Genomic DNA, 25,515 nt, shown 5'->3' on the forward strand with positions numbered 1-25,515 from the left:
CAGGAGTATGTCTATGGGTATGGGTATGCGCGGGTTTGTGTATCTGTGTGTGGGGGTGTGTGTGTATGAATATGTGTGTAAGTATAGATGAAGATAATGCTTCGCAGGCAACTGGCTTCTGAGGCAGAGCACACTGATGGAATGATGTAGATGACATCACAGTAAGCACAGAAGACTATCTATGGGGGTCTCGGCGTCTATGAGGTCAGTGGAACTCAGACTTTTTTTTTTAGTCTTTAATCTTTGTTCTCCGTATCTTGTTAGGAACAGATGAGATATATACATATATATATCGGGATTCCTTAACATTGGGGATAGCACCTTCTTTTAATTACCCACACTACCAATAACAAAGGTGTGTATACACACACACACATATATATGTGTATGTATCTATATATCTAGATATAGATAGATACTGATAGATATAGATAGATAGATAGATAGATAGATAGATAGATAGATAGATAGATAGATAGATAGATAGAAAGATACAGATAGATAGATATGGATACAGAAAGGAAGATGATACAAAACTCACCTATATTTGCCTTCTGAGTATGTTTCTGTGCTGATACAGGAATGGAGTTTGGTCTTCTGAAGCAACCTTTCAAATTTTCGTTGTTATTGTTCAGTTGCTTCATCATGACCAACTCTTTGTGACCCCATTTGGGGTTTTCTTGTCAAAAATACCAGAGTGGTTTGCTATTTCCTTCTTCAGCTCATTTCATGGATAAGGAAATTGAGGCAAACAGGGTTAAGTGACTTGCCCAGGGTCACACAACTACTATGGTCTAAGGCTAGATTTGAACTCAGGAAGACGAGTCTTCCTGACTTCAGGCCTGTCACTCTATCCACTATGTCACTAAATAACTTGCCCAGGGCCATACAGCTAGTAAGTGTCTGAGGCTGGATTTGAACTCAGGTCTTCCTGACTCAAGGCCTGGAGCTCTATCCACTACATCACCTAGCTGCCCCCAATCCTTTCAAATTTACAAGCTGCGTAATCTTGGAAGTCACTCAATCTCTCTGTTTTCTTACCTGTGAAATGATCTTTATAGATCCTACCTGCTCTAAATCTATCAGCCTGTGACAAAAAAGGAAATTATGTCGTGAAGGCCTGCCATGAGGCCATGCTGGGAAAGGGCCCCATGTTATCCATCTAGAGTCAGATTGCTTTACTTTGTGGGTTCACTCTGGCCTCAACTCAAACCTTCTCTAACGCAGATAGAAGGTAAGCCCTCTTGAGGACAGCGAGCATTGTTTTTCCTTTTGTCTTTGTTCTTCTAGGACTTAGCAGAAGGCCTTTCATGTGATGGATGCTTAAGAAAGATTTGATTGAATTGCTGAATTACAGAGGCTCTCTACATACATATATAAAATAAAAGGAGGCGATGGAGATATCAACACAATATTTAAATAGTGTTTACGCTGCCAAGATTTTGACATAGAGTTGGATGCTGACCAATTCTATTAAGTTGGTCTATCAGTACATATACATTGGATAGACACTGCAAATGGATAACGATCCAGAACAAAATGAAAAGGGGACCGAGCTAGATTCTGTTTGGGAAACTTGGCAGTATTTGCAATCACCCCCAAACTGCTTGCTGTTGCAAAAACTCATCTTTTAGACACCAGTTTTCTTCCAGGTGGTTGCAAATCACGGCATACCACAATCTCCAAAGAATCAAAAAAGGCAGTAGAAAGATGCACCATGGACCGAAGTAGGCCAAAGTATATTACTGACAAGGATCTGCATGACAGAAGAAGCACAGGGATGGGGATTGGACCTGTGATCTCAATGGCATAAACTCTCCCTTCCCAATGCAGGTTGGCCCCTTTCTCTGCAGCTTATGATCTTAGAGTTGTCTAAAGTACCAAGAGGTTAAGCAGTTTGGCAAAGAGTCCTGGAGCCTAAATATGTGTGCCACAAGCAGAAGTTAAACTCAAGTCCTCCCGATCTCAAGGCCAGCTCTTGACATCATGGAGACAATATAAACAACATCTAAGATAGGCATGGCTGAAAAAGAAAGTAGGCTGGCCAAGAAACAGGAGCGAGGGATAACAGAGAGAAGACGCATTGGTACCAGACACGAAACACCGAAAGAATAAGACAAAGGCCTCCAGTATTGTCAGATCGATCTTCCACGGGGGAGTTATAGAGACAAAGACAAAAACCATGCAGATGAGCAGAGGAAGCTGTGTTGTGACCTGAACTGGCAAAGGGACTGTTCTATGAGTGATATTTAAGTCTATTTAAGTACTGAAGAAATGGAGGGCAATGACATAGAAAAGCGAAATTTACTTCATAAATCACTCGAGAATAATCTGTAACTTAGGAGTTGGCAGCTGATGGGGTCTTGAAACAGTGAAAGACTGTAATTTTACACTAACGGGGCTCCATCAATAATTATGGGGTACACACACAAATGGAAGCAACTAACTGGTAAAGGGGAATATAGGATCATAGGTATAGAGATGAAAGAGACCTTAGAGGCCATTTAGATCCAACTTCCCCTTTTTACAGATGAGGAAACTGAGGCTCAGAGAGGTCATCCAGTGACTTGTCCATGGTTATACAGCAGAAACTAAGGGCTAGAACCCAGATCTTCCTGACTCCAAGTCTAGCACTCTATGCACTATAACATGATGCTCTGAGGATGGGAGACGACTTCCACTGGGGTCCTGGCATTCTCAAATGCCAGGTTATGGTTACTGACCTTCCATCAAGTGAAATCTGTCAAGTGAAACCTATTTTCCTACTGGCTTATACTATGTAAAGTTAACTTCCAAAGATCGGGACTAAAATGGATAAGTTGTGTTCAGTCACCCCAACTGAAGCAATGTCTGTGGCTGGCAGTTATAGTCACATCAGTTTAAGTGGAAGAAGAAGAGAAGGAGGAGAGGATTTTGATCTGTTCAATGATTGACTAATTTAAGGCACCTTGATAATGTTTCTTTAAAAAAAGGGGGAGGTAGGGGGTTGGGGAGAGGGAATGCAGCAAAGAGAGACACAGGTGACAGTACTGGTAAAAAGTCCACAGAGGAATATTCTCCATCCTGGTCACTACCTGACTCCTCCCACAGAAACTGCAATTGTGATTGGAGGGGCCTGGCATCCAGGCAGCTAAATTTAGCTTGGCAGTCTGGACTAAGGGAACAGCCAAGATAGCACTGGGATCCAGGCCGCCAGGATTTACTTCATTTTTTCACTTGTTTCCGGTCCTGGCTTCTAAACCAGGTATCCACTCCCTTGCCCCTCCAGGCTGAGCCAGTCCAGGGTCAATAGTTAATGACTCCCTGAACAGAGGCAGAAAGCCAGGAAACTATTGGTACAACAAGAGACTGTCTGTTCTCCCTGGACACTGCTCGCTTTGCCTTGCTCTGTTTGACCCCAGGGGGTTAGCTTGGATGTCGGTAACTCTTTGTCTTTTGGTTCTGACCCTAAGTTGGTGACTTGTCTCGATTCTGTTTGGCCTTCCCAGTTAGGTTTTCTACCCTTGACTTCCCTTATCTTGGACTCTGACTCTCAATTTCAGTCTTTTTCTGGGCTCTGTCCAATTTCTATCCTTTGTTTTTTTCTGGTTAAACAACCTTGAGTTAGGACCTGAAGGGATCTGAAACTGTCCTAACTACAAGTGCTCATTTACTAAATGTGCTCCGTAAGTGGTTCTAGAAAAAAACATCATATGCTGTAACACCAGGCGGAGAAATCTGCACGGGCATTCTACAGACTGTCAGACATCCTGGGCTTTCAAAAAAACCACAAGGTGCAACATGGTGTAACAGAAGGAACCCTGCACTTGGAGACACAAGACCTGGGGTTGAAGCTTGCCTCTGTTAAACTATTAGCTATGTGATTATGAGCCTCAATGTATCCCCATCCATAAGATGAGATGATAATTAATAATAAACACTCTCTGCAAACAGGGTTAGAGGGTAATGAAAGTGTTTTGTACAGTAGAAAGAGTCCTGGACTTCGAGTTGGCAGAAGTCTGGCTTCAAATACCACGGGCGATACTTAACTAGCTCTGTAGGATCCTGGCCAATTCACTCTTTGAGCCTCAGTTTTCTCATTTATAAAATGGGGATAATAATACCTCAGGTAAAATATACTTCGGCGTTGCTGTGAGGATCAAATAAGACAATGTATGTAGAGTGTTTTGTAAACTTTAAAGCACTGTGTGAAAGTCAGCCTATTACCATTAATAATTTTGCTGTTCAGTCGTCTTCAATCGTGTTTGACTCTTCGTGACCCCATTAGGGGTTCTCTTGGCAAAGATACTGGAGTGGTTTAACATTGCCTTTTCCAGCTCATTTTATAGATGAGAAAACAGAGACAAACTGGGTAAAGTGACTTATCCAAGGTCACATAACTAGTAAGTATTTGAGGCCAGATTTGAACTTAAGAACTTCCTGACTCCAGGCCTGGCACTCTATCGACTACATCACTTAGCTGGCCCATCATTAATAATAATAAACCACAAAACACTGTAGATTATGAGGTAATATTGTCATTACAAGGCTATTAGTTTCTCAATGCCATTCCTTTGCTGGCTTTTCAGCAACACATCAGAACAATGAGGAAAGCAATTAACAAAGACAGACTGACCAGCTGATCCATCTGAACGAGGAAAAGGCAGGTTTTGTAAAAGATAAACTTGGTAGCGCAGTAGACAGTGTTGGATGTGAGTTGGGAAGAGTCAAGTTCAAATCCTGCCTCAGACACTTACTAGCTGGGTGACCCTAGGAAAGTCACAACCTCTCAATCTCATTTTCCTTATCTGTAAAATGGGATAATAATAGAATCCATCTCACTGGCAAACAGAATATCACATGAGATAACATATGTAAAAGTGCTTTGCACTATATAAATATTAGGCAGTAGCAGCAGCAGCAGCAGTAGTAGTAGTAGTAGTCGTAGTAGTCGTAGTGGTGGTGGTGTGGTGGTGGTGAAAGAAAAACATCTGACTCAATGATTTCTAAGATCACATAATCACAGGATCTCTGCACTCATCTAGTTCAGCCCACATCTAAGATTGCTGACAAATGGTTATCTAGCCTCTACTTGGAGACTTCTCATATGTTAATTTAATAATATATTGAATATAAATTTCATTTTTGAAATCCAAGTATATAACATGGATTTCAGAAATGCATATCAATATGCATGCAATACCTATTATATATGCACATATATAATATATTTTTATATAGACACACACTATGTATAGCATTTTCCTAACTCCCCAATCTAGGAACCATATGAAAAAAGGAAATCAGGCCAATCTACCAAGACCTGTTCTTGATGACTCCATGTTAATCCTTAATTCCTTCAAAAGGTACTCTCAAACCATTTTGTAGTTTGAGTATTTTCATACATATATATATATATATATATATATATATATATATATATATATATATATATATATATATATATATATATATATATACTATGTATTTACAAATATCCACACTGAATTAGACTAATACAGATCTAGTATCAACTTCAAGATGTCATTTAGCAATTCAAACATTTATTAAACGTTTATTATTTGTAAAACACTCTATACTTAGAAACTGTGAGTCACTGGAACACCATACCAGCACCCAACCCCCCCCCCCCCAACACACACACTCTAACCTCGTTTTTGTTTTTCACAAAAAATCATGCCAGGGAGGCAGCTAACTACTTTCCTAACAACCTCCTTTGAGGACATATATCTTTTTCTTTGGGGGGGGGGGTGAGACAATTGCCCAGAGTCACACAGCTAGTGAGTGTTACGTGTCTGAGGCCAGATTTGAACCCAGGTCCTCCTGACTCCAGGGTCAGCGCTCTATCCACTGAGCCACTGAGCTGCCCAAGAACATATAAGTCCTACAAGTTATTACAAATGTTCTTTCTCAAGCCTAACCTGAATTCCTCCATATGAAGACCAAGCAAGGGGCAGCTAGGTGGCACAGTGGATAGAGCACCAGTCCTGAAGTCAAGAGGACCTGAGTTCAAATACAACCTCAGAGACTTACTAGCTATGTGACCCTGGGTAAGTCACTTGACCCCAACTGCCTCCCCCAGAAAACCCTCACAAAATAAGAATAAGCCTTTGAAGCCTTCTTGTTCTCTGAACAAAGTAGGGAATACTTTTGTTGTCAGTTATATACCTGAAAACTATAATTAGACCCCTTTCTTCCTCTCTAGGATAAATAACAATAATAAAAACTTCTTATCATTGATATTATGATTTACAGTGGACAACGTCTGATACCAATTATGCATTGATATAATTTCTATCAATTATATTTTTTATCAATTTTTATACCGATTATCAAATACAACATACCCATGAGGTGAGGAATGCATGTATTATAACCCTCATTTTATAAAAGGGGAGACCCTTTTCAAAGAAGCGAAGGGGTTTGGAAGAGAGTATCAGAGACAGTAAAGTAAATTCAGAGATCATCTAAGTGACTTAGATTCTAGTCTATTCCCTTTACTTTACAGATGAGAAAACCAAGGTGAAGCAGATATGGCTGTGTCAGAACTCAAACCCAGGACTTTTCACTTGAAATGCAGGGAGCTTTCCAAGCCAACTGGTAGTGAAAGGTGTCCACTAAAGAGAGAGCACGGCCTACTATACTTCACACAACATTGTGGCCATGACAGAGGGAACTCTCTTTTTCCCCCAGCAAAGCCAACAATGGGCCAAGCGCATGTGGAGTGCACGAAAGCCACTCACTCATCTGTGCTCTGATGGCACATGACGAGCAAAATGTCTGTCTTGGGAGAAGAGAGAGAGCAACCCAGTGGCAAACCGGCCACCTCCTGTGCTTGCAACTTTACCCCGGCCTCATTTACCCCATGATCTCACCAACTGAGCTAATTCTCTTTCTTTCTTTCTTTTTTTTTTTTTTTAGGCAATTGGGGTTAAGTGCCTTGCCCAGGGTCACATAGCTAGTAAGTGTCAAATGTTTGGTCTGAGGCCGGATTTGAACTCAGGTCTTCCTGACTTCAGGGCCAGCACTCTATCCACTGCGCCACCTAGCTGCCCCCCTAATTCTCTTTCTATAAATGCCTTTGACAACTCCTTTGGGCTTCTTCATCTTCCACTCACATGTCTATATCCCAACAAATGCAGGGACAGTTGGAGGAAAAGTCCCTCTTACAACTTCCATGTAAGATGTAGGCCTGGAAAGGACCCTTGCCAATCTTTTCATTTCACAATGAGGAAACTGAGGTCCTGGGATGTTAAATGATTTCCAATGGATAAAACAAAATAACCAAATTCCTTACTATCAGCTTTTCTTTGGGTTCCCATTTATTCTCTATGCCTTGTACATCATGACGCGTGATCATGAATGTGTCTTAGATCGACAAATTTTCCACATGTAGCTCTCCTTATTATTCATTAGCAACTTAATGATCATTATGAAGGATCCATAGTGTTCTAAAGAGGATGAGGAATGTCAAGTCTGCTTATTTCTACCTATCGGGAATAAAAACATTCATGTCTTCTTCCATGAGATTCAATAAGCACTTACTGCTTCCTACTGGCAAACTGCCAAGACAGGAGCTAAACCACAACTCAATGAAAAACAGGCCCTGCCCTCAAGGGGCTTACACTATCTAAGTTAGCATTTCCTGGCTCCCCACCAAAATTTTGCACGGGGATCTCTCCTTTGAATCCCTCTGCCCTCACAGAAACTCTCAGTTACACACTGAGGCAGCTAGGTGGCTCAGCGGATAGAACATTGGGCCTGGAGTCAGGAAGATGTGAGTTCAAATTTGACCTCAGACACTTAGTAGTTGTGTGACCCTAGGTAAATCACTTAACCTGCTGCTTCTGTTTCTTCATCTGTAACACAGAGATAATAAGAACACCTATCTCACAGAGTCCTCGGGAGGACTGAATGAACTAACCTATGTAAAGCAAACCTCAAATGCTAAAATAATTGCTAGTTATTATTTTTACTTCATTGTATGGGGATTATCTTGAACCACTGAATATGGAGTTTTTCTGAACTTCCCACAAAGCCTGAGCACAGCAGGAAGGGAAAAAAGTGAGAATCTGAGCAAAGGTTATGATAGCTGGACAGCTCCTACTTCACTATCTTGGGAAGAGTCTGATATTAGGATGGTGAGGTATCTAGTGTGGGTGGAGGGAGAGAGACAGATTCCAGCAGCAATCGGTTCCTTGACAGTAGCATGTTTGGGCTCAAGGAACAGAAAGGTAGGTTGGAGCTATTAGGAGTTCTTAGGCAAGGAAGAAACATGATAAAAACATGGAGGAAATTAACTGTCGTGGCAATGAGTGGGCATTAGACCAAAGGGAGTTAAGAGGCTTCTGAGAGGCCTTTGTGATGGGTAATAGAGGTGTGAAGAAACTAGGTCCTGGGCCAGAACAGTTACCATGGAAAAAAGGAAGGAATTATGAATGCCCAATTTAACTATGGGGGATGTATGACAGGGGATGTATGATAGTATGACAGAGGACGCTATCTGCATCGAGAGGGAGAGCTGATAAATAGAAGTGTATATGGGATGAATTTATATATATATGTGTGTGTATAAATATATATATATATATATATATATACATATATACATATATATATATATACACACACACACACACACACACACACACACACATATTTGTGTCTAGTGGTAGCCATCTCTAAGGTGGGAGGGATGGGGAAGGGAAGAAAAAAAGGAGAAAAAGATAAAAATAAATGTACATAATAACTTTATTATATATTTAAAATATGTACGTAATGGATTTGCAGTTTCATATGTGACCAACTTTTTATTTATTATGCTATATTAAGGAAATGTTTGTTTTATTCCATAAATTAAAAATTAAATAAACATTTTTTAAAAAGAAAGGAAGTGGTGGGACCAGTAGTTATTGCAGAAGTAAGATTAACAGGATATCTAATACATTAGCTACAGGGACAAAAAAAAGAGAAAAGAGTCCAAACCACTGTGAGAGGATCTCAGATATTCTAAACACATGGCCAATCAAATGAGTTTGCAAGTCTCCAGTTCTGTGCCAACATCCTTTACAGTAACGGTAAACAGCTTCTATTTGTACAGGTCTTTATAGTTTATATTTTGTATCTATTTCCTTAATTGAGTCTCAAAAAGAACCCTGTAAATTGTCTTGGGGGACAGTCCTGACCAGTGACTTCATCTGTGCAAACTCCCTCTCCAGCAGGCGATTTAGTCACTTGCAACTTACAGGTTTAGAGAATTGTCTGGAGGAACTAAGAGTATTATCAATTGACTATAGTCACACAACTACCTAGTTCTCATCATAGGCAGGCTTTGAACCTGGGTCTTACTGATTCTAAGGCAAGTTCCTTTATCCTCTGAACCAGGCTGTGATTTATCAAGCACAACTAATATTACCATCCCTATGTTGCAGATGAGAAGACTGAAATCCAGAGTGATAAGATGACTTGTCCACTCCTACCTCTCTAAGGCAAAGAACTAAAACAGCCTCATTGGTATTGCTTCCTAATTCCAATTTCTGCTCCTGTATTTCCGAGGCTACCAAGGAAAGGTGAAATCTACTTCTTCTTAAATGTTAGGCTTTCCCCTGAGCAGAAGTTCTTAACTTTTGTGTGTGTGTGTGTCCTGGACCCCTCTGGTAATCTAGGGAAGCCTATGGCCCCCCTTCTCAGAAAAACTGATAGGATTATAAAGGAAACCAATTATGTTGAAACACAGATGCCATTTCCCCCTCTAAAACCCATCCACATCATGGATCCCCGGTGAAGAACTCATACGCTAAAGACTCCTAGCAGCGGTGTGTTGGAACCAGCTCCAAGCAGGGAGAGCCAATTGTTGCATTTTCAGTGTCAGCATTTACCTTGGAGAGTGCAAATGCTACAGATCGAGGTTTGATTGTTTTGTCTAGACTTAAGAAAGTGATGGAAAAAATGTTAATAATGTGTCTTAACTTAAAAGTGTGTCTTGGGTATATCCCACCCCCCACCCCCCAGAAGCTGGTTGTTAAACATTTACTAGCACACCTCTGACTCCTGGGTACTTTCTTATACTATAATGGCACATATGCTAATGGTCTTTGAACGATGAATGAATGAAAATTCGCTGCTAAGTATTTGCTATATGTCTAATACTGTGCTAAATGTTGGCAGTACAATAAATAAAGCAAAAGCAATCCCTGACTTCAAGGAGCTTATATTCCAATAAGGGAGACAATACATATAGGAGAGTGGTGGTCAGGGAAGGGTGTTTTGGTTTTGAAAGCTACAGTGCTAGTGAGTACAGCCATAGAGGAATGGACTGATCTCCTTCTCCAGCGGCAGCAATATGGATTTAATTACAGTTTTAGAGTTAGAAGGCGGTGGGGGGGGTGGTGGTGAAGGAGGTGGTGACAAGATCACAAGAGACTAAGAAAATGAAGCTTGGTTGGAGTAGCCAGGCCTGATATAGTAGGGCCACACGTAAGATACTCACCAAGCAGGGCCTGAGGGGAGTGAGGGACTCCCACTATTCTAAAAAAAAAAAAATGCTTTTATAGGTGCTTATAGCAGGATGCTAAGAGCTAATTGTGTCAATTGGTGATAGGAACAACGCCGCTAGAGGCTCCTAAGCTACAGTGGTAGGAGTGCTGACTACTAGGAACTCAAAGTACTTGTTCTCTTGGGGACCCAACCTGTTAACCTGTAGCCCAGAAGGAGTGCTACAAATGTGATGGAATACTGTTGTGCCTTATGAAATCATGAAAGGGATGCATTCACGGAAATCTGAGAGGTCTTGTTTAAATTGATAGAGTGAGGCAAGTAGAACCAAAAGAATAATTTACATAATGACTATAGTAATGTGAAGGAAAAGAACTTTGAAGTCTTAAGAATTCTGATCAATATAATGATCAATGCAATCATGTCATGATTCCAGAAGATCACAGGATCATGGGATCACAGACTTAAGAGTAAAGAGGAACCATCTCCTGGACCCACATATTCACATGGGGTGTCAAGTGCGGCACAAATTGCAATCCACAAATTTTAATGTTATATGCTTCGCCCCACCAAGGCAGAGTCTACCGTGGCAAGCATTTGGTGCTCAAGCTGGACTTCTAAATGGCTTTTTGGGGAGGAGAGAGAGAAACGGTATTTTCCAAACCTATGTTCCCTCTGTAAGAGCTCTCTGAAAAGACAAGGCCTGGTTCCTAAACTGACGAAGGTTTATGGGGTCAAAAGACATCCTTGCTGACTGCTGCCAGGCCTGAAGGTGGTCATTCAAGATGGTTTCTTCCTCTTTCAGTTTTGCCAATTCTGAAGATTAGCCTAATATGAGAGGGCTGTTTGTTACTTTCAACAAACTTGACTGAATTCAAGAAACTTGTATTAAGACCTACTACGTACAGGGGCAGTGGATAGAGCAGCGGGCCTGAGTCAGGAAGACTCATTTTCCTGAGTTCAGATCTGGCTTCAGACACTAGCTGTGTGACCCTGGGCAAGTCACTTCACCCTGTTTGCTTCCATTTCCTCACCTGTAAAATGAGCTGGAGAAGGAAATGGCAAACCAGTCCAGTATCTCTGCCAGAAAACCTCACATGGGGTCACAAAGAGTCAGACACAACTGAACAACAATAAAAATGTGCTGAGTACTAGCGTCGGGTTTTCAGACTTGAACAATAGCTTATATTTACATGGGACTTTAAGATGAGCAAACTTCTCTACATATGTTATACCACGTGCTCTCCACAAAACCATGGGAGATAGGTGCTACTGTTTTCTCCTTTTCACAGATAGAGAAACTGAGGGCTGAGAGGTTCAATGGTTTGCTGGAGGCCACACAACTAGAAAGCTTCATAGGCGGGAGTTGAGCTCAGATACCTGCTGAGTGTCCAAAGTGTCTAGCACTTTGACCTCTATGCCCTGAATAAGAAGACAAAGGGAAGCTGTGGGTGAGGTGTCTTTGTTCCTTCCTTTAATTATTCCCCATCCCCTCTCCCTGTCTTTTGCATCTTCCTTTTCCCCGAAACTCTGATAGCGTTGGAAAAGCCAAGGCTTCGTCTACAGGAGTAAAATGAAGAGGAATTCTGATAAGGAGTGCAACCAAAATTCACAACGTAAAGGACCCAAAGCATCTGTCTCGTCGTCACTTCAGTTTGTCTGTGTAGATGTCTCCCCGAAGCAGAAGGTAACTGAAAGCACCTCCAAGCAGACTTCAAAGCAGGGAGGGCTACACTGTACCCCTACTTCATAACACCTCCCATAATGAATTAGGCTTAAACATTTTTCAAAGTCCTTGGGAATGAAAAGAAAGATGAGTTCCTAAAGCTTACAAATGTAGATCTGCCGCAAAGACTAAATTTGGCTTTGCTGTCACACATGCCATATGAAACGGTCGGCCTGTTTTAGAGTCTGACTTCCATCTTAAAATACTTTCTCCAAAGTCTCATGTGACATGGGGACCATTCACGGAAGCCAGAGAATCTAAGGCTCTTTTCCAGCTACTCAGGTGCCTCTTTTAGGGACCATCTTTAATCAGAATAATGAGAAAAGAAGAACAATGGTTTTTGGTTCTGACTTACAGTAGAATATGACAAACTGAGGAGATGGGAATATGGATCAGTCTGAATGGTTGAAAAGCTTTCAAGAATATAGAATGCTTGCTTTAATGAATGATATTCTAAGGAGGGCAGCCGGGTGGTGAAGTGGATAGAGTGCTGGGCCTAGAATCAGGAGGACTCATCTTCCCCAGTTAAAATCTAGCCTCAGACACTTACTAGCTGTATGACCCCGGGCTATTCACTTAACCCTGTTTGCCTCAGTTTCCTTACCTGTAAAATGAGCTGGGGAAGAAAAAGGCAAACCATTCCACTATCTTTGCCAAGAAAACCCCAAATGGGGTCATGAAGAGTCAGACACAACTGAAAAACAACTGAACCACAACAAATCTTTAACGATAAGATTTCTCTAACGTAATCTCATTGTTGTTGTTTTTTTTAAACTTAATAGCATCCATTTTCTCAGCAAGGAGTTTCTTTACCAGGAATTCCTTGTACTAATGAAATCACAAGTTTAGACGAGAAAATAAAAATAAAGTATCTACTAGTGCACAAATATATAAAATATGGATTGAGAGTTTATTACATGGCAAATATTGTAAGAGAGGGTAAAGGAAAAAATCATGAAACATGGTTCCTTTCTTCAAATAGTTTATAATAATAGTAGGAGAAACAAGACTTATTACACATGAGAACAATGGAGCATTTTCTTAGAATGCAGAATTCCAGGGCTGAAAGGGATACATCCATCAGGTCATCCATTTCAACCTGAACAGAAAATCTCTTCTGTGATATCCCCCCAAAACCTCTTGAAAAAGACCTCCAAGTGTCAGGAAACTCATTACTATTGGAGGCAGTTCATTATACTCTTAGACAACTCTAATTATCAGGGAGTCTTTTATTATATTAAGCCTAAATATGCCTCTCTGCAGCTTCCATCCATTTCTCCTAGTTTTGCTCTTTTATGGCTAAGTTGAAAAGGCCCAATCTCTCTTCCAAATAATAGTCTTTTATATACTCGAAGACAGCTATCATGGCATCCACAAGTCTTCCTTTCCACTTTCCACTAATCTCCATTTATGTTTATTCATTCATTCAAATGAATAAACTTTATTATCTTGGTCACTCTCAGATCCTGGATGTTGCCCAGCTTATAAATATCCTTCCTAAAATGCAGTACCCAGAACTGAACATAATATTCCAGATGTGGTCTGACTAGGGAAAATACAAGACATTTCCCTTGCTCTAGACACTATGCCTTTCTTAATTATTAAATATTGTAATGGTGTCTATAAGGCAAAAGGAGTAGGGATGAGAGAAATTATCACAGGCTGAGGCAACTAGAGAAATATTCATAGAAGGACTGAGACCTGAGCTGGGCTTTGGAGGATTGAGGTAATTTATAAAGGTAGAGCGGAGAAGGAAGATTTATTCTAGGCTGGGAGAACAGAAGGAAATGGTCAGTCCACTTTAAAGGGGAATTATTAAGAGATCTAAAAGGTAGAAGGTTGGAGAGATAAAGGTAGGTCTCTACAGAGACCCTTGAAAGTCAGGTGGAGGAGTTTAGACTTCATTCAACAGGAAACAGGGAGACATTGTAGGCTCTTGAATAGGGAAGTGACCTCATTAAAGTTGTCTTACAAAGATTAATCTGGCAGTACTGGGCAAACTAGATTGAAAAGAAAGTAATTAAAATTAGGAAGGCTATTTTAAAAAAAATGTTGCAATGATAAAAGTATGTAGAATTCTAGGAGAAGCATTACTGTGTCGTCTGGTACTTAAAAACATGTTTAATGATTGACTGATTGAAAGAAGGCTGGATTTAGAGTCAGAGGACCTGAATTCAAATTCCGATTGATCTTGGGTCAGTTACTTGACTCCTACAGGTCTTCGATAACCCAGTCCAATCTCTTAACTTTATGGATGAAGAAACTGAGGTCCAAGGGCTATGCTTCTATTTCTTTTGTGTTAACTCTCTTCCTTTGCTCCTATCCTATACAGGAACTCCTAGGCAAGTAATGAGCACCAAGGGGTTCTTAACCTTTTTTGTGTTGTAGACCCCTCTTGGCAATCTGGTGAAGCCCACAGACCTCTTCTCAGAATAATATTTAAAAAATTTTTTTTTTCCATACGCTTTTGAGTTGAAAATTTTTTCTCCCTTTTTCTCCCCCCCGCCCAAGACGGCGCACAATCTGACATAGCCTTTACATTTACACACCCATTAAACATATTTTCACATTAGTGAAGTTGTAAGTAAAAATTAAAACCAATAGGAGGAACCATCAGAAAGATGAAACAAAACTCAACTGAAGGTAAATTTTAGCCCAGTAGAGGTTGACTGTCATAGATCCCAAATCAATGGGGTCCAAGGCCACAAGTTAATACATCATTAAATCATTAAGTAGCCATCAGAATATCGTATTGCAGGAAATCAACTCAATGCTTTAGTAAAATAACTCATGGCAAATCAATTTGAGTCACATACTAAATGCTAGGACAAGAGAGGAAAGATTGCCTCTGAAAAGAATTAGGATGCTGAATTCTTCACCAGCCTCCAGCTTAATTGTGGCAAGAAATAGGAGATGGTGTAGAAAGCTAAAAGGCTTTTAGGAAACTACACCTGAGTTTCAAATTCTGAGCCCTGAAACAGATCACACTCTTCCCTGAGAGAAGTGATGAATCAGCATCAGGAACCTGTCTTTAGAAGTCAGGACACAGATACACCCACTGCAATTTTACACTGATTCCCTAACTTTTTGAAAAGCAAATCTAGGTAATGTTCTGCAAATTTCACTCCACCCATGAGTAGGTGGTGCTTAGGAAAAAAGGCTCACGAGCCAAGCTAACTAACTCAGCCTGGAGGCAAGGGACTGATATCAAGTTGGCCACTCTATTGCAGGCATTCAGGCCCCACGAGAGGGCCCGGGAATATATACATATAACTGACCTTGGGTATCCGTCAAGTTTACCCAGATGAAGGTGGTGTGGTAGGTCACATGACAGTGTGGTGTGGTGAAATGAGTCAGGAAAACTGACCTAGAACCCACCTCTGACATTCATTCATTGCAAGACTTCAAGGCAAGACATTATCTTCCAGTAACTTCACATGGAAAATGGGAATAAGAGCACTTATATTATCCATCTTAAAGGTATTTTAAGGGGAGCACTTTGTAAGCCTTCAGTTGTTCTAGAAATGTGAATTATGGAAAATGACCTATTTGTACAAAAATATTTATAGCAGCTTTTTTTTTGTGGTGGCCAAGAATTGGAAATTGAGGGGATGCCCATGAATTGGGGAATGGCTGACCAAGTTATGGTATATGATTGTAATGGAATATTATTTTGCTATAAGAAATAACGAGCAGGATGATTTCAGAAAAACCTGGAAAGACTTACATGAACTGATCTAGAATGAAGTAAGCAGTAAGTACACAGTAACAGCAATACTGGGTGATGAACAACGGTGAATGACTTAGCTATTCTCAGAATTAACAATGATCCAAGACAATCCCAAAGGACTCAGGCTGAAAAATGCTATCTGCCTCCAGAGAAAGAATTGATGGCTACTGAATACAAACTGAAGTATACTATTTTTCACTTTCTTTCCTTCTTTCCTTTTTTTTTTTTTTGGTTCAAGTTTTCTTCCACAAAATGACTGTTATGGAAATGTTTTACATGACTGCACACGTGTAACCTATATCAGATGATTGCTTACCAGTCCAAGGGATAGAATTTAGAAATCAGAACTTAACAAAACCCCAAATGTTAAAAATTATTCTTATGTGTAATCAGGGGGAAAAATAAAAAAATATTAAAAAAGAAATGTCAGTTATGATTATTATTACATATCTGGTTTTCTGTCTTACTTAGATATAGGCAGGGCATGGAATCAGTGTAGTAGGCAACAGATCACATGACAGAATCAAGAAGCCAGCATTCAACTACCAGCTTTGGCATTAAACTTGAGTGACCATGGACAAGTCACCACCCACCTCCCTGGGTCTCAGTTTTCTCACCCATAAAATTCATAAAATGAGGATATTGGACTGCTTCTAATAAATGGTTCTCTGTCTGTTTTGGCAACTCTCAACTGTTGGGCTCTAATCATATCACAGCCTCCTCCATCATCCAAGAACAAAATTTATTGTAGATCAGATTCATTAGTTAGCATTTATATGGTGCTTTAAAGGTTTGCAAAGTCCTTTACATGTTATCTCACTGAATCGTCACAATAACCTTGGATGTGTGGGTTTTATGTGGGTAGTTATTATCCCATTCTAAAGATGATTTAGAGTTGAAAGGGACTGCAAAAACTCACATAGTCCAAACCTCTTATTTTACAGATGAGGAAACTGAGGCCAAGGAGGACTTATTCAAAGTCACCCAAGTAGTGAAAAAGGCAGGCTGTAAAGCCAGGGCCTTTGACTCCAAATCTAGTACTACCCCGGTTATACTAGGCTTTCTCATTGAGAATTGACTGATTAAATACTAAGAAGCCTAAATCATCCATTCCAGATTCAAAGAGCTCCTAGCAACTCATAGGCCCCTATCTCATTGGCTATGTTCTGACATGAATTCTCTCTTCCCTTCTCAGCTATTGATTTTCTTTGTAGTCTGCAGTCCAATGCTGACTTCAGTCTTTCTTAGGAGGCCAAAAGGTGCCTGGGATGCTGAAAGTAACTTGCCTCAAGTCACATAGCTGATATTTGACAAAGGCAGGACATGATGTCAGGTGATGCTGACTCCAATGATTATGTATCCACTCCATACTGCCTCTCATATGCAATTACCATCTATCTCTTATACCACTCTTTCTCTCAGGTGTGATTATTATCCCATTTCACAGAAGAGGAAACTAAGGTTCTGACAAGTCAAATGATTTGTCTGGGGCCACACAGTGAGCAAGACAGACAGGATTTGAATGAAGGTCTTCCCAATTCCAAATCCAGCACTCTGTCCACTGTACCAGTACATTTCTGGCAATAAAAACTTTGAGTGCCTCTCCCAATATGGGCATACTTACTAATTTATAAATTATATGCATATACAATGATACTAATAATTAAGGGCATTATAAAACATATACAAATAACAAAAATGTTAAAAGGAAGAGGTAAAGAGAGAATAATCTTTTATCCCAGAATCAAGAGGGAGCCAAAATAGTTTTTTGAGTAGTGGAGTGACATGATGTGTCATCTGCATCTTAGAAAAAGCATTTTGAGAGCCACATGAAGGATGAACTGGAGTAGGGACACACCTGAGGTAGGGAGACCAATGAAGAGTTCACTGCTATAGACTAGATGAGGGGTGATGAGTGCTTGAGAGATTCAAGAAGTTGTTGAGTTGTTTCAGTCATGCCCGACTCTTTGTGACCCCATTTGGGGTTATCTTGGCAAAGTTACTAGAGTGGTTTGCCAATTCCTTCTCCAGTTCATTTTACAGATGAGGAACTTGAGGCAAACAGTGTGAAGTGACTTGCCCAGGGTCACACAGCTGCTAGTAAGTGTCTGAGGCCAGATTTGAACTCAGGAAGATAAGTCGTCCTGACTCCAGGCCCAATGCTCTATATTGACTGTACCACCTAGCTGCCCTAATTCAAGAAATGTAGAAGTAGAAATAACAAGATTTGGCAAGATACGTGGTGTGTGAACCTGGGGAGGATGCTGGTACACTTGGCAGAAATAGGGCAGTTTGGAAGAGGGCGTTGGTTTTAAGAAAAAGAAAATGAGTTCATTTTTTGGATGAGTTGAGTTTGAGATGCCTATGGGATAACCAGTTTGAAATGTCCAATAGGAAGTTGGTGATGCAGGAACGGAGCTCAGGAGAGAGATAGATCTGGTTATCATTCTGCATTTATAACATAATTAGACCTGCGGGAGCCACTGAAGTTGCCAAATGAGAGACTAAAGATAGAAAGGAGGAGAAACCTCAGAACAGAGCCTTGGGGTATACCCACAGGGAGGAAGTAGGGCATGATTATCCAACAAAGAAGATTCAGGAGTTGTCTGACTGGTAAGAGGAGAATCAAATGTGACCAGTGTCATGAAAACCCCAGAGGAGGGAGTATGCTAGAGGTGAAGGTAATCAACTGTCAAACGCTTCAGGGAAGTTAAGAAGGTGGAGGAGGATTGAGAAAAGACCTTTAGAATGGCAATTGGTTAACTCTGGAAAGTGGTTTCAGTTGTAATGAGGGGGGACTGTCAGGTAATGATCTGTACTGTCTCAACCCTTTTATGCCTGCTCATCCTGCCCCAAAATGAAAAGGCAGGACTCTTATGGGTCACTGTCTTGGAGTGCAGAACTTAGAAGTGCTTCTGCAGCTATGAAGTAATCTGGGTTACAGGAGTGGCGGGCATTTTGTGGGGGAGGAAGGATTTCCTAAATGACATCTGTGTAGCTGCTGTTATGGGTTGGGGTTAGATTATAACTACCTCAAGGGGCTGACATCTGCCTCAGAATGGGAGAGACTGGAACAACCCTGGCCGTTGTGGGGAAGGTGGGATTCAACCTATCTTCCTACCCTCCTACTGGTTGATCACATACCTCCTGGGGTCATGCCATGGCCCCCCAGGGAACCCTGACCCTCACGCTGGAGATCATGGCACTATAACACATTATAGGTTGGTCTACACAACCCAAGCAGTCTCTTCCAAATGGCATTCTAAGTATCTTGTTCAATTGCAAGTTCAGGATTAGAAACTTCTGTCAAAAATTTATGCTTTAGGAGTGGATTGTGTTCCAAAACTTTACTTGAAAATCAGTTGTTTTGAATTTGGAATGCATTTTCTTATGGAAATAATTTTATATATGGCTGTAAGGATTTCTGGCCAGGCTACAGAAAACCAAAATAACCCATGTGTAGGTGGGTGGTGCAATGGATAGAGTACTGGGACTGGAGTCAGGAAAACTCATTTCCCTGAGTTCAAATTTGGTCTCAGATACTCACTAGCAGCTGTGTGACCCTGGGAAAGTTACTTAACCCTGTTTTCCTCAGTTTCCACATCTGTAAAATGAGCTGGAGAAGGACATAGCAAACCACTCCAGTATCTTTGCCAAGAAAATTCCAAAATGTGGCCACAAAAAGTTGGACACAACTGAACAAAATAAAAATAATACTAGACCCTACCCCCCCAATGTATAACAATGTTTCTATGGAAAGAGTAATCCTTGTGCCAAAAGCACCCCCTAATTTTCCCTTTCCCTGCTCTCCACCCCAACTCTGGTAGCAGAAGCAGGGACTTCCTCACTTCTACCTCTCCTTATGGGAGGCAACAGGAACAAAGACTATCCTATCTCCAGGTACTGGTCATAGAGGAGGAGGAACTTAAAATCTGGGGGGGGGGGTGGCAATTACATCCACTTGTCTGAAGCTCTTTGGTAACTTGTGAATTAAAAGCTAGATAATACAGTAAACTGGAAGAGCACATTTGTGCTGAGGGAACGTGGAGAAGCCCTCTCAGTTAATGGATGATGTAATCTAATACGAAAGGGGCTAAGATGGCAATTTATTTAAATAAAAGAAAATGAAAACTGCTAATATATACCTCTTCTTATGATCCAAAGCAACTGAATCTTAATAAATCAAAACATATGTTTTCTTCTTGCAATTTGTCTGAAATGTGTTTCTTTTGTCCTTGTCAGAAGAGGCATGCTTAATAGAAGTCGTTTAAAAACCACACCCTTTCAGCCTCCATTTGTGCTGACAGCTCTTTCAGAACTAGGAAAGACGCACAATTGCAAAATTTTTGTCAGTCACCTGGTTAGGAGCACATATATAAACTGATGCCTCCTATTATGGGATTGGCCTGAAGGTAAATTAAAAATAAGCTTAATGGACGCATGAAACTTACCTGATAGGAAAAACCAATAGCCAGCTGCATGAGAACTGTTACCAGAAATGAAGAGTTGGATTAAGGGTAGGTGATAAAGGAGTGAGGAAAGGTAGGAAAGAAATTCAGGAGGACTGGACAAGAAAGGATGAGAGCAAATACAGCTATGAAAGCTTAAACCTGCAAGACTTTTGGGACACCCTGTATAAGGAGCCTTAAAATTTAAAGAGATAAGACATGAAATGAAATCCCAGGATTATTTAAAAAAAAATTGTTGTTCCTCACCAAAAACCTTTCTTAAACCACCTTTTAAAACAGAAGATTCTTTTAAAAAGTTATTTCTACCATAAAGGTTATTTAGCTGCAACATATATAACATTCACTAATTTGCAAGTCACTCACTCATAGTTAACTCTAGACGTGAACACTACAGGAGTACAGTGGTTTTCTCCAGGGAGTCGGGCATGACATTAGAAGGCAGAAAAACAAGGAGGGAAGTCAGCCCCTGCTTCTCAAGATAATGGTCTTTTGCAAAACAGCAGAGATCTGTTAGTGCAAGGTTGAAGAAACTAGGAGGACAACTGGGTATTAGTGCAATGGTCTGGGTAATTTGCATTTTTCTTTTTCAATTTTTTTGGAGGGGATTGGGAGGAAAAGAAGTACCCCAACATTCTTGGAAATTCTGCCTAATTGCTTGGCCCTGTAGAGGTCCTCCGACCCTGGTAAACAGTCACAAGACAACTGTTTCAGCCTAATATATCTCAGGTTTGTCTTAAAGACTAAACAGTACCCTGATTATTCCATTACCCATTACATTTGGTAAGGGCAAAAAAAAAATCAGTCATTTGAAGCTCAAAATTAATATAGCAATCATCCTGACAGGAAATGAAATGCAACCTAGTCCATTACAAATGCTCCACCAAAGTTCAGTTTTAAAGAGTCATATAAAATGATTTTTTAAAAATCACATTTTAAAAAATCATCCAAATTATTCTTCTATGGACAGCTGTCTTAATCTTTGCCAGTCAATACTCACACACTTGGAGAGGTAGTTCAAAATAGAGTAGCATTTTAGCAGTTCAACCCATGCTTTTATTCAGGGTTTGGTGAACTAAAGGCATTAGGCCCTTCCATCCCTTCTATTCTTCAAATCAACAGAAGCTGAAAACATTTCTATTCAGTAATAATAGCCTGTCATAACTACAGAAATCCATCTTTACCGGGATAACATCTGGCTGGTATCACTAGAATAATCCTCATTCTTTGTCAGATAAATGCTTTTGGAAATAACTTTGACTAGGTCCCCACATTCACAGACTGGGGGTGGGGTTAGGTGAGGTGGGAACCACTTAGAGCCCTTTCATTCCCTTACCTCCCTCCCATCTCTGTCCTTAGCTTCTACTGGAGACGAAAGGCTAAGTTATTCCAAGAATGAATGTTGAGATCAACTTAGAAAGCAGATAATATAATACTTCAGGCCATACTTCCTTCCTATTCCCCACCTCACCAAATCCCTTCCTTACAAAGGTAGTGTTTATTTTTTGTTAATTTCCTATGTGGAAGGGAAGAATCATCTAGAAAAAGCTACTGATGGAGATGCTCCGTTTGTACTGCTCCCCCCTGGTGGCTGTCTCCCTGATATCACCCCACCCATCTTCCATATCACAAGACTGAAAATGGCCTTGACCTCCTCACTAATTCTCCCGGGAGGTTGGTGGGGGTGGGGGGGAGGAAAAGAATGAAACTTCTAAAAATAAATGATTGTCGCCAGTTAATTTACTGTAAAGATCTGTCTACAATCTGTCCCACTATGACTCCAGTGAATCTGTGACTGTGGTGAGCAAAAGACACCAACTAGCCTTGCTCCTTGTTGGGTGCTGCCTCCAAAGTTAGTAGGACCCACATCTCCAGTGAAGTCTGGAGATGCCTCCCCCACTCATGCACTAGGCCATTCCCTAAAGAAAGAAATCCTAGAAGCCTGGGGTCCTTCCTACTCGATCTTCTCCCATTACGATCAACCCCTCCTTGCCCTGATCCTCCTTCAGCAAAAGGACAGCCGCCTTTCCAGCTCAGCCCCAGGCACTGGTTGTCTCTGGCCGCTCGGACCAGAAGAGCACTCTATATTACACAACGCTCGCACCTGCAGGCGTTCCTCTGCGCAACACGCGCAAATCCGCCAGTCCTCGCATGGATCCGTCAAATAAGAAGAGCAAGACCCTTTCGGTTTGTGTGTGGATTAACATGCAGAGGGTGTGTGCATGCGCGCGCGCATGGCGGTGTACGCGCGTGCGTGCGCGCGCGCCGCGAGGGGTGGTGGCCACGGGATAGTGCCCCGGCCTGGGAATGAACTAGCGGGACTGTGCGCCAGGGCGCGTGCGGGTATGGCAGCTCCTGGCACGGAAGGAACGACGCAGACAGGCAACTCCCGCAAGACAGAGGGATGGCTTTTATTTGTTTTGTCATTTTCTCAAACCTTAAGCAGCCCCCCAGAAGGCGAGGGAACACCTGTGATCCTTCCCTAGCCAGCTTGGGTGGTCCAGTTTGGCATCCGCGCGTGCCCGGTGCTAAAAGGGGCGTAGTCCCGGCTGCGCGCGGCGGCCAGCAGAGGTTTGCAACGATCGAAAGCCTTCGCAGTTCCTATACACTGTGAGAAACGAAAACCCTCCCTGGGAATTTGGGGACATATTCTCAGAAAACCCCGGAAACAGCGAAGAGAAGCGCCTATTGTATCCTTGCCATCGGTGCTGTCACGTTGGTTCCTCGGTTATTCAAAGGGGGGAAATAAATTCAACAAAAGCCTGCTGATTCTAGAGTGACACAGTCTTGGGAGTGGGTGGGGTGGCGTGGCTCTGGGGAGACACCACCCTTCTCAATCAAACGAGATTTTAAAACCATAGCGGGGAAACGTGAACCCTCTGTTACAGAGAGACACAAAGCGGCACAATCCCCAGCGTACGATTCCCTAAGGCCATTTCCCCATGTAAAGATTTCATAGTAGATTTCCCCCCTTCTCGCTTTTAACTATATCACCACATGCCGTCCTGTTCCCTACAGGGAATATGCCAACGGGATCACAACGGCATCATAAGGACATGTCAGACTGCAAAACATGGCACACTGATTCTAAAAAGAGAGGAGGGGGAGAAAGCCCATCCTCTCCCTCCCTTCACCCCCTCCCCTCACTCCAGATACACACCTACTGCAGCATCCAGAGACAAGCCCTTACCGCCATCACGGCCACGGCGAAGGGCCGGCTCCGGAACGGACAGCGCTACCGGCTGCGGGTAAGCAAGGAACAAGAACCCGCGAAGGGAAGAGAAAGAAATCCACCCTTTCAGAATGCACTTTGCAGCCCGCAGCCCTGAGTGCGGCAACTGACGTTTGCAAAAAAGCACCTCGATTTTCCGAGTGACCAAGGCGGGGACGCAGCCGCGGTGCTGGACACAACACACACACACACACACACACACACACCCTCATTTCGGGGGGGAGGGAGTGAAATAGAAAAAAAAATACCTTCCCCCCTCAAGAAACGTCAATCTCAACATTCATCTGCTTTTTGAATTTTAGTTTTGGGCACAGGGAGAATAAAAATTGAGGACGAACTTGCCATCCATCCATCCGTCCATTCACAGCCACCTCCCAATCAGGCGAATCCACTCCACTGTAGCCAACATTTCCCCCGAATTCTGGGAAAGAAAGCCGGGCTGGGAGTGGGGACCCTAGCAAACCCTCCACCTGAAGCACACTTGTGCAGCCAAAGGAGACCCGGAGTGGGAAGGCGTCTTGTTGAAAATCCACCCCACGCCCTCCCGAGGGCTAAACGCAAAACAAGAAATTGGATGCAGGTTTCTGGGAGATTCGAAATTTCTTCTCCCTCATCCTCATCCAAACTGCCCCCCCCGGTCCCCACCCCCTCTTGGTCGTTGGCACTGGAAAAGATGCCCCTCACCCTACTGCGGCAAGTGGTATGGGGGAGGGGGACAGCAAGCCCCCCTCCTTTTTTTCCTTCGAGGTCATTGCAACTGGCGCCCCACCCTGTGCATTCAACACTTCGTTCCCCAGGTTAATGCAAAAGCTTTTATGCCTTAACCCGTTTTTCCTTCTTCCACACACGCTTTTCCTTTATGTGTCGCCAGTGAAATCCAGCCATCTTCCCCCACCCAGCTCTGCAGCCTGCGTCGCTGGGGTGGGGGTCACAGGCATCATTCTCTGCCCACCGGGCACTCAGCTCTCCAGCCCGAGGAGGGCAAAGTCGGCTGCAGCCTGGCGCAGAGATGGAGCTGGGGGGTGGGGAGCGGAGCAAAGCAGTTTCCCGAAGCCCCTGCGCTTACCTGCTTGGCGGGTGCGAGGGGAATACCGAGCGCGAAAAAGGTGGCGGTGGTGGCGGACGCGGTAGTGATGGGTGGCGGTGTATGGTGGGCGGAGGTGGGTGGCAGTGGGCGAGGACGGGCGCGCGTAGCCGAGGAGCAGAGTGCGCGACCACGGCGCCTCCCCGCGAACCAAGTAACTCAGCAGCAGCAGCGGCGGCAGCAGCACCAGCAGCGGCGGCAGCAGCACCAGCAGCGGCGGCAGCAGCACCAGCAGCACCAGCAGCAGCAGAGGCAGCAGGAGTGCGGGGGCGGAGGCCCAGAGCAGGCAGCAAGTGCAGAGCCGGAGAGCTAGCGCAAGCGCGACTCCCCGCCTGAAGGGCCCTCCCTTCCTCGCCGCCGTCTTCTCCTCCGGCCGCCAGAGGGAGCCCTCGAGCGACCGGGAGCCGGGCCCTCCCGTCTCTCCGTTGCCCCTGCCGCAAGTCTTCTTTCCTTTCCCCCCCGTGGTTCTCTCTTTCTCCCCTCCTCACCCCGTGAATCTCAACCGTAACCCCTCCCGCACCCACCGTAGAGCCTGGGTTCCCCAACACTGACAGGCGCGCGCGCGCTCGCGCTCCAGCGCATGCGCACGCGCCTCTCTCCCACCCCGTACACACACCCCCTTCTCCTGACAGCCTGGGGCCTTTGTCTCGTCAGAGAGACCTGGGGGCTTTCCTCTGGGGGGAGGGGGACACAGTGCGGGCTGCCAGCTCTGATTTAGCTCTGACACCCCCAGAGTCACAGAAGCACGGGCTGGGGCGGTCGCCTAGTCCAGAGAGGACCCCC

At 42.9% G+C, this 25,515-nt stretch overlaps 1 protein-coding gene across 1 annotated transcript in view; it reads right to left on the reverse strand.

The window, feature by feature from the left end:
- The window catches only part of MAPT (microtubule associated protein tau), a 162,758-nt gene extending 137,444 nt beyond the window's left edge, over positions 1-25,314 (reverse strand). Inside the window, 3 exon segments of the mRNA XM_020997404.2 lie at positions 24,715-25,204; positions 25,206-25,262; positions 25,264-25,314. Of these exon segments, the coding sequence (XP_020853063.2) occupies positions 24,715-25,204; positions 25,206-25,262; positions 25,264-25,314 (598 nt within the window).
- Positions 25,315-25,515: the final 201 nt, after the last annotated feature.

This window comes from Phascolarctos cinereus, unplaced genomic scaffold, assembly GCF_003287225.1.
Source record: "Phascolarctos cinereus isolate Bilbo 61053 unplaced genomic scaffold, phaCin_HiC Scaffold_5;HRSCAF=322, whole genome shotgun sequence".
In the NCBI taxonomy this organism is placed as follows: Eukaryota; Metazoa; Chordata; class Mammalia; order Diprotodontia; family Phascolarctidae; genus Phascolarctos; species Phascolarctos cinereus.